At 43.1% G+C, this 10,412-nt stretch overlaps 1 protein-coding gene across 4 annotated transcripts; it reads left to right on the forward strand.

The window, feature by feature from the left end:
- Positions 1-2,011: 2,011 nt before the first annotated feature.
- ACOD1 (aconitate decarboxylase 1) lies at positions 2,012-10,021 on the forward strand. Of its 4 annotated transcripts, XM_061435127.1 has the most exons (5): positions 2,035-2,225; positions 3,682-3,843; positions 5,036-5,125; positions 6,339-6,544; positions 7,813-10,021. In XM_061435127.1, exons 1-5 carry the CDS (start codon positions 2,214-2,216, stop codon positions 8,756-8,758), a joined length of 1,416 nt encoding a protein of 471 aa, XP_061291111.1. In that variant the 5' UTR covers positions 2,035-2,213; the 3' UTR covers positions 8,759-10,021. The 4 variants fall into 4 exon arrangements, with proteins under 4 accessions (XP_061291112.1, XP_061291114.1, XP_061291113.1 ...); XM_061435128.1 differs by lacking the exon at positions 5,036-5,125 and having other exon boundaries at positions 2,012-2,225; XM_061435129.1 differs by lacking the exon at positions 3,682-3,843 and having other exon boundaries at positions 2,032-2,225.
- Positions 10,022-10,412: the final 391 nt, after the last annotated feature.

Here is a 10,412-nt window from a genome sequence, read left to right on the forward strand (position 1 = left end):
AACTAATTGTCTGAAATGGTACCCTGATGCTCACAACCACTGTGTATGCCACTACGGAGCCTGGCTTTGGGTTTCCCCAGTCTGGACCAAGGTTGGGAAGCCCACTTTAGTCAGCAGTTGGCTTAAGAAGAGAATCCAAACATGCCCCAGTGTCATCCTTTCTGGTCCCTCTTCCCTGCATCATTCAGCTAGGTACAATTGGATACCCCTCCTTTGAATTGTCCTTAACTACTTGGGATAACTCCTCCATGTGGCTTCTGGTCACTTCTCTCTCTGACTGGTACCCCACAGCCTTCTTTATACATAAACGATCGCCCTGCCTTCACTCCCCAAAGCATGGCTGATATAGGTTGTAGTCTGTAACAAACTTTCCTGAGAATGACAAACAACTATTATATTGCAAAGAAAAACTTCAAATTAGATATTTGGGTCCACTGCTGTTAAATTTGTCTGCCTGGGCCCTTCCAACATGGGGTTCCCTGCTGACTACCTGCCCAGCTCCAGCCTTACCCCCAACCCGTGTGTGGTTCTGACTTAAAACCAGGGTATCACCCCCAGCCATCCACAGAGGTTCCTAATGCCTTGACCCCGTCTCCAGAGCCCCAACCAAGAGAAGCAAAGCACTTACTCTTCTCTGAGAGACACTGACTGCAGGAAAGACAGCCTTTTGAATTTTTATGCAGAACCATTTAGTTTCTCTTTGTCTCAAATTCTCTCTTCTGTGACAGGATCCAGGTAGAACCCCAAGGCTCTAGGAGATTTCCTCTGAAATTAACATGCAATCATCCTCAAAGAAGAATTCTCCCACTTCACTTGCAACCACAAGCTCAACCTGAGTTCTCGTACCCCCTATACAAACCAATGGCACAAAACTAGGAAGCCTGAGGGCAATAAGAATTCCCTAGAGGACCAGAGCTAGGTTCAGACTAGCTAACCTGCAGTGACTGATTATAAACAAAAAGGCCCAGACAAGCTGTGTTGAAGTCCACTTGGGCCAGAGCAGGGAGGCAGGCAGTAGATCCCAGAAACCAGGCAGAGGACCAGGAGCCAGTGATGTGCATATACTGAAAAATGCAGCTCAGGAGCAAATGAGGGAACATCTGAGAATAATTGTGATAAACACTCAATGCTCTTCTAGTTTCTTAATCTCAAACTACCGGAAACTTCTGGAAGGCATATTTGTCCCTGACAATGGTGACTAGCAGAGGTGAAATGGAAGGGGAAAATGAAAGTACTCCTTAAATGCTGTACATGCCATATTTCACTTAACCTGTTGCAGAAACTAGTACTCGAGAAACCAAGCACCACATTTGGAGAGTTGAAGAACTCAGGTTTATTACACCAGCGGGCCCAGAGGAGTTAACACTCCAAGCTCTAAGCCCCAAACAAAGGGTTTACAGCGTTTTTATAAACAGACTGTAGTGGGCAACACTAGCTGTTAATAGGCTGGTTAAAACTAAGGGGTTTCACGAGCATGGGAACAGTGGTCAAGATGGGGAGGAGGATGCCTGACCTTTACACAAACAGGCATGATTAAGCAGGTTTGCAGGGGCTGAGCGATTGCAAAGAGCAGGACAAGAGTGAGTGAGATAAACTCCAGTTCCTAGTATTGCGAGTCCCCACTTTCTGAGACTATGTGACCTACATGATCTAGATTTTGCAAGGGGCAAGCTGAGTTACAGAGGCAGAAGGAGAAGGAGGTTATGTAAAATTTTAACTTTTTCTCTTCAAATCAAGTCACACTTGGGGGACATTTAATTTTTTTTCAATTTTCATTACAATATTGTAAGTTAGTTTATGACTTTTATTTTTTTGCTGATCTCTTCCAAAAATCCACGTCTACTTCCCCAGGACAAAATTTAGAATGCCTACATAAAAGAGTGTGACTGTTTTTCTGATTGTGACGGATAGCATCTAGGCACAAGATGCCTTGTTTTGCCATCGATGTACTTTTCTGATATCTGTGAGGACTCATTTGATCATTGCTACTGTACCTTCTAGGTTTATTTAGTTAGTTTACTGTAAGTTAAACAACTCATTAAAGAGGAAGTTGAAGTGATTGTAGCTGGGAGGTGTTGAAATAGTGGAAATTTTCAAGTTAGAAAAAAAATGAAAGAGAATGGGTTTGAGAGAAGAGAGAGGTATAAAGACAGTCACTGGCAACCAAATTGCTCCCCAATTCACCCTGAGACAAGCCTCCTCTTCAGAACAACATGATGCTCCAGGTATTGTTTCCTTTTATGGGGCTTATTTAAACTGGTTTTTCTAGCTTTCCTTTTCTTCTCAGCTTTCTCAGTTCCTCTCCTTTGAAGAGTTACCTGCTTCTACCTTTAAAATGTCATTTCAATGTTTCGCATAGCCTCTGGTTGGTCTAATTAAATGCATTTTGTTTTTCATCGATGTTTTGCCAAGAATAGATGTAATTCTCTGATTAAAAAAAATAGGAAGAAATGAATCAGTTTAAGTTCATGGAATTTTAACCTTCTAGTTTAGCAATTATCCATTATGATGTTGCCATACTGCTTTTCAAATTATCTGTCTACTGTCCTTAGTCCCCTGGAGAAGATAAGTATTTTTGTGGTAGGAACCATAATATCTTGGTTTGGTGCTTAGCACACCAAGCACCAAATATCTTGGTGCTAGAGTGCTTAGCACAGGGCGGACACATAGCAAGATCTCATGAAATATTTATTAACTAAGTGCATGAGTGTGTGTTAAGTCACTTCAGTAATGTCCAACTCTTTGCAACCCTATGGACTGTAGCCCACCAGGCTCCTCTGTCCATGGGACTTTTCAGGCAAGAATACTGGAGTGGGGTTTCCATGCCCTCCTCCAGGGGATCTTCCCCATCTAGGGATTGAACCTGAGTTCTTTATTTTACCATAATTTATGCATTAGTCATAGCATCTTTACTAAGAACAGATGTAAATGCCAGGAGAAAAATCAAGACCAGAAAGATATTTTAGAAATAGACAGCCCAAGGTGAAAGACGGCTGAGCAGTTGCCCATTTGTTTCCTAGTGTTCCCTTCCTCAGGGGCCACAAAGAGATCATTTATTCTTTGGCACATGGGGTGGTGCTCAGGACTTGTCAGGGGGTCTGCTGGGGTTCCCTACTATCTTTCTTTCTTTTTTTAAGTTTTTTATTTTTTCTGTGGACCATTTCCTTTTCTGAATTTGTTACAATATTGCTTCTGTTTCATGTTTTGGTTTTCTGGCCCCAAGGTATGTGGGATCTTAGCCCTCCGACCAAGGATCAAACCCACACCCCCTGTATTAGAAGGTGAAGTCTTAACCATTGGACCATCAGGGAAGTCCCTGGGCCCTACTCCACGGCCAGGCATGCTCACTTGATGGGCCAGATTTCCCTCCTCTCCTCCCCTTCTTAGTCTCTTCCTGCCTCCACCAAAGCCCACCACGCTCTGTGGCCATTATCTGCTTGCTACTCTGTGTCCTCAACTCTACTGAGAACAGAAACTGGCCATCTTCCATTTCCACATCCCTCTGCCTCATACATGTGTTCACTACACGTCACTTTTTAGGATCTGAACTTAATTTGACCAACTGGGTTTCCTGTAATGGAGCACACTCTTTATGCAGAAGTACCTTAAGTTCTCATGTAGAAAGGAAGTGTGTGAATACAGAGTAATTGTAGCTCTGCTCTAACACTCTTGCCTTTAAAGTCTGTCACAGAAGGCTTTGCCAAAGTGATCCACGGCTTGAAGGTGGGACACCTCACAGATCGTGTCATTCAGCGGAGCAAGAGGATGGTTCTGGATGCTCTGGGAGTGGGGCTCCTGGGAACCAGCACAGAAGTGTTTCACAAAACCAGTGGATACAGTAAAGTAAGAAGCTCCATGTCTACTTTAGAACTGAAACCAGGTGTACATACACACCTGTTTGTGAGATGTATCCAGGGACATGCATTTGTGTTCTACTGCTCTACTCTTCATTTTAGAGAGAGCCCCTGCTGAATACAGCATGGTGGTTTACAGTTTTATGCTTTTCTATGCTGTATTTGTTGTTGCTGTTCAGTCACTCAGTCGTGTCCAACTCTTTGCGACCCCGTGGACTGCAGCACGCCAGGCTTCCTTGGGCTTCACTGCCAGAGTTTGTTCAAACTCAAGTCCATTGAGTCAATGATGCCATCAGCCATCTCATCCTCTATTGCCCCCTTCTCCCCCTGCCCTCTGTCTTTCCCAGCAACTGGGTCTTTACCAATGAATCAGCTCTTCGCATCAGGTGGCCCAAGTACTGGAGCTTCAGTTTCAGCATCAGTTCTTCCAATGAACATTCAGGCTTTATTTCCTTTAGCATTGACTGGTTTGATCTCCTTGCTGTCCAAGGGATTCCCAAAAGTCTTCTCCAGCATGAGAATTTGAAGGCATCAATTCTTCAGTGTTCAGTTGAACTTCTTTATGGTTCAACTCTCACATATGTACATCTATGCTTTATATTACCTGAGTCTTAATATACATACACGTCCTTTACTAAGTCACTGTCTTAAGGCCAGTCTTAATCTTAAGGCTAGCAATATCTCAAGCTGATTACTATTATAACTGAAAGCACAGTTTTACCTGAGAGTCTTGGTGGCCGTAGCACCCGCCCCGAGCCATTTGTTCTTGCAAAGACTTGAAGATTTTCTGGAGAAAAGCCTGGACCAGCCTGCAGGTGTTTACATGGGAGATGTGCACCCACCCACCAAAGAATACACTTGATAGAGACGACCAGTCTACCTTTTCCTTGTGTTTATCTTCAAGAAGTAAATAAGAGTAAATTCAGACTTCATTCCTTGGTGCACTTAGGGATCACAGTCTGGGATTGAGTGACAGCATCTCCTCTCCCTTCCATGGAGAAAGTTGTATTTTTCTTCTACAAAGAAGAGAGAAATCCAATAACTAGGGCTTCAATCTAGCACAAAGGGCTCAATAAGGGGTAATAAAGTAGTGTCTCCAAAGATGAAGAACAACTATTGAAATGGTGACTTGGCATGTTGGTTCATACCCTGTATCACTGATCGATATTCTTTCATTCCAGATCTATAGTTCCAATGTATCCAGCACTGTTTGGGGCCAGCCAGAACTCAGGCTCCCACCAACCTATGCTGCTTTCGTTAACGGTGTGGCTGTAAGGAGATTTCCATGATTTTTCTACTGTTCAACAATCAGAATAATTTCAGAGCCAGAATATATCTCAGAAATTTCCCAGGTTTCATACCCTACTGATGAGTTCATTGAAGTTCAGAGAGGTGACATGTCCTGTCCTCTCGCCTATGTTGTAATTTCAGTTTCATGTTTTCACAGTGAATTGATGTTTTTTGAAATTGTGAAGGAGAGGAAATAAGATGGAAATATTTTGATAAAAATGTTCCTAAGTTATCTCAACTCTAAATTAAGTATCCAGACTCAATTCCTTCTTAATCCCTTCTGCTGTGGCCAGTATCAGTTTCTATTTAGCAACCAGCTTTTCATTCAATCAGCAGATATTTATCAAGATAGAAACAATGACCATCTGGTGTCTCTTTTTTCGGAACCAAAAATCAGGACTTCTCATCTGACAGACAATTTATATGCCTTTTCTGTGTGTCAGGAGCAGTCTACAAGATATAATTTGGATGTGAACCTGTTGGGATTTCTGAGATATTTTTATGGTTTATGGGGACAGTAGTTCAGAATATCAAAAATCAAATCTGATGGTGCATCCACAAATAAACATCCAGTAAGCTGTGGGGAAGGCACCAGCCACAATGAGACAAAAGTCTATTTTAAATTGAACTTCTGGTTATTACCATTTCATGTAAGGAAAAAGCTAGTGATGGGATGAGGAAGAATAAAACCTTATAGCAGAAAATAAAGATCTAAAAATATAGCTTAATAATCTGGGTTCAAGAGTTCTTGCAACTTCTTTAAAGATTTGAAATTATTTCATGATAAAAAGGGCTCAGAAAATATGGCCGGATATGGAATAAATGGCATTAAACTCTTCATGTGACTTGCTGAAAGGTCAAAGAGGGAGAGGAGAAGCTACCTAATTCTACAGCTTTGTTTATAAGGAAGGTATGGATCTTTCCAATGGTGGCCGCTGAGTAAGACCCAAGCTCCTTGCGGTTCACTAGCTGCTCTGGAAGGTCCCACTTGATCTGGCCAGAGGACAGCGTATCTAGTGCCCACCCATGTGATTAAGAATCCCAGCTAGTTCATAGGTTTAACCTTCAGAGGATCAGATCTAAAAATGTCACATCAAAAAGGTGATTACTGAAATAAACCCTGACTGGTCCAAAAGCCATCACATGAAGGGAGACACATTTAGGTTCTGGTTGTTTGTGTGTCTATTCACACAGATCCACTCAATGGATTTTGATGACACGTGGCACCCTGCCACCCACCCTTCTGGAGCTGTCCTTCCTGTCCTCATGGCTCTATCAGAAGCCCTGCCACCAAGTCCAAAGTATTCTGGCCTTGACCTGCTGCTGGCTTTCAATGTTGGTATTGAAGTGCAAGGTCGATTACTGCGTTTCTCCAAAGAAGCCTATGACATACCAAAGAGGTATGGAGAAAGTGTGCCCCATCCTGAGGCACCCACATTGCCCTTCATCTGTTCGTTGTCATCTCTGTGGAGCTTTCTGATATAGAGGTTGGCTCAGTGGAAGCTGTTGTCATTAGTGCTGGCAGTTAAGTCCACTCAATCAAATATCAAACTGTTTATTCCATATAGAAAAGTGTGATCTCAGAAGTGCTAGTGAAAAGTCTCCTCTGGGTTTAGAGAGCCAACGAGCAACCAGGACCATAAACAGATCTGGATCCCCTCACCCCAAGGTGATCATGACGTGCTGGCCTTCATGGGTACTCTGGATAGCCCTCAGCTCATCTCAAAGCAGAAATCTACTTTGGGATTTCTAGGGTCCTTCAGACGAATGAGAACAGACAGAATACCCTAAACCTGACTATTCAACCCACAGATCAAAAATGGTCCAACGCTGACTGTATCAGATGGTTCAATCTAATATTTATTTTGCCATTTGTTCCAGCCTTCTGGGGGAGGAGTAAATAAGAATATTGAGTGAGTGCTCACAGTTTCCATTGAGTTTTCACAGTTACTTACAGAGGCTTTCAGCAATCAACAACTTTTGCCTTTGGGGCAATAACTGTAACAGTGAAAGTGAAGTGAAAGTCGCTCAAAGAGTTGCAAAGAGTCAGACACGACTGAGCAACTTTCACTCCACTTTACAGTCCATGGAATTCTTTACTTTCACTTCACTATACAGTCCATGGAATTCTCCAGGCCAGAATACTGGAGTGGGTAGCCTTTCCCTTCTCCAGGGAATCTTCCCAACCCAGAGATCAAAGCCAGGTCTCCCACATTACAGGCAGATTCTTTACCAGCTGAACCACCAGGGAAGCCCAACTGTAACAGTACCATTTATAAATAATTTACTATGGGTCAAGCCCTGTTGTAATTATAGTGACTTTCCTTTACTTTCACTGTTACAGTTATTGCCCAAAAGGCAAAAGTTGTTGATTGCTGAAAGCCTCTGTAAGTAACTGTAAAAACTCAATGGAAATGGAAATGGAATTTATTCAAAACTCACAAGGGAGTTTTACTATTATGATGAGATGATGACCACTTTATGTAAGAGAAAACAGGTACAGAGAAGTTGAATAACTTCCAAGATCACATAGCTAATAGGAGGAAGAGCTGAGATTTGAATGTAGGCCTTAGGGCTCCATTAGCTCAGCTCCTGACCACTGTACTATACTGCCCCCTGGCAGCTGAAGTTTGTAAGTCTCCACCTCTGTGTTTTTTTTGCTTTTCAGATTCCATCCCCCCTCGGTGGTGGGAACCTTGGGGAGTGCTGCCGCCGCATCTAAGTTTCTTGGGCTCAGCGTGACAGAGTGCCAAGAGGCCCTGGCTATTGCTGTTTCTCATGCTGGGGCACCCATGGCAAATGCTGCCACTCAGACCAAGCCACTTCACGTGGGCAATGCTGCCAGGCATGGGCTAGAAGCTGCTTTCCTGGCAATGCTGGGTCTCCAGGGAAACAAACGGGTTTTGGATTTGGAGACAGGGTTTGGGGCCTTCTATACCAACTATTCTCCTAAAGTCCTTCCAGACCTAGATTCACACACTTGGCTTCTGGAGAAGCAGGATGTGGCCTTCAAGCGTTTCCCTGCCCATTTGGCCACCCACTGGGTGGCAGACACAGCTGCATCCATGAGAAGGCACCTTGTAACAGACAAAAGCCCACTCCCCATTGACCGCATTGAGAGAATTGTGCTTCGAATTCCAGATGTCCAGTATGTGAACAGGCCCTTTCCCAAATCCGAGCACGAAGCCCGCCACTCCTTCCAGTATGTGGCCTGTGCCATGCTGCTCGATGGTGTCATCACTGTCCCAGCCTTCCACAAACGCCAGATCAACAGGCCACAGGTGAGAGAGCTGCTTGGTAAGGTGGAGCTGGAGCACCCTCGAGACAACCTACCAAACTTCAACACACTGTACTGTGAGATGAGTGTTGCCCTCAAGGATGGATCCATCTTCACAGAGCGTTCAGATACCTTCTACGGTCACTGGAGGAAGCCTCTGAGCCAGAAGGACCTACAGGAAAAGTTCAGAACCAATTCCTGCAGGACGCTGTCCTACCACGCTGTAGAAAGGCTTATAGAGATAGTAGAAAACCTAGAAGACCTGGAAGACTGCTCTGTGCTAACCACACTTCTGAAAGAAACCTCTCCACCAAAGATAGCTTCAAAATCTATCTAGCATTTAACAATTCCATCATACAATCTCTCCTATGGCTTGACAACATCCAGGTGACTTTGTATCAGGGGAAATTCAATTCTCTGCTTTATAGAACAAGGGTCTGTCCTGGGAATAAGTGCAGCACATTTCAGTACTTCAGAGCCCAAACACAGAACTGGATATATATGGAAGCAGTCTTGTCCTGTAAATTTTGCAAGACAGTTCCAGTTACCTAGTTTGGCAAGCTAATAAATGTGCAAGAAACACAGAGAAATTTATTTTAAAAAAATTCATAAGGCTGAAATTCAAGTCACCTGTACTTAGCTTAAACTTTTCAGAGGAATTATTTATGAACCTTTATGAACCTCAAGGTATGAGGGGGATTTGAACTTCTACACAAAACTTGCTGACAGTGAAGATGGCTCTGGTCTGTTGTGCCACCAACAGACTTCTTAGACTATGGGTTGTAAGAATCCCTTCACTGTCGGGAGCCACGTTAGGCCTTACTGACAAAATGGAGGCACGGCCCCAACTCCCTCTCCTTGTCCCGCAGGCACGAACCCAGGATGAAGGAGTTAGGCCTTGTGATTCTGACCTGTTTTTTCCTCTCCTCGGCTGAGTTGACTGAAAAGAATATTAAGGTGCTTATTGTTCTTGAGAGGAGCATGAGAAGGCACAAAGCCTTCTGCAGCTGTGCTCAGAGAATAATTTATAAAGTTAATCATTGACATTCGTTCAAGGACCTTTACAGAAGAGTGTTCCAGGATGAGCACGTAGGCCGCAGCTTGAGGCCATGCGAGGCATTGCTATCTGAAACCTATTTGTGAGGGAAATATTTATGGCAGAGGAGTTTGCCGAATTTAGGGCTTAGGAATAATTAAAATAGTTAGAAGCTCAAGATTTAAGGAATGTTGCAATGTTAGCATATGTTACTATAGCTTATAGAGATTAGGAATTTTGGAGATATTAGTGGTTAGAAGCCTTTTTAGAGAAAGTGAGCTCAGGAGACTAGGGCCAAACAAGATTTAGAAAGATAAGAAATAAACTGAGGAATGTGGTATGGAGCCCAGACATTAGCATGAGTTACAATGTATTCACAAGGACACATGAGAAGTAGATAAGAGAATGGCTGAGGCAGGAACTCCTTTTGAGGGGCAACAATGATTTATGGAGACAGCAAATCTGGGTCAGGGGGAACTGAAAATGTCAAACCTCTGACCTAATGCTTTTGTAAAAATATAAAAGAGAATCTTAAGCTTGAAATAAATATGCAGTCCAAGAAAACTGAGAGGCTGTGTTGTTCCTCGCCGACACCGCCCATCCCTTCAGGCTCATTCCCTGGCTGCTGGAGCTGGACTCCCGCACTTCACAATGGAGGAGATGCTATTGGGTTTAAAATAAGGGCTTCATTGTTTCAAATCCTGCTTCTGCCACTGACTAGGTGTGACACTGAGCGTGGTTCAGGGTATCCCTCTAGTTATGCTTTATTTTTTAAAAAGTATAAAAAATAAAGCAGTTTGACTCTAAAAACAGTATTCTTAATACAATCTATCACCTTTCATTATAAAAAAAATTTTGAGACTAATATCATGGATGTAGAATCTGAGATGTAATAAAGTAGGACAGCCAAAACATAGCATATATGTGGACAGTCAAATAATATTAAACTGTATAA

This window comes from Bos javanicus, chromosome 12 (assembly GCF_032452875.1).
Source record: "Bos javanicus breed banteng chromosome 12, ARS-OSU_banteng_1.0, whole genome shotgun sequence".
Taxonomy (NCBI): domain Eukaryota; kingdom Metazoa; phylum Chordata; class Mammalia; order Artiodactyla; family Bovidae; genus Bos; species Bos javanicus.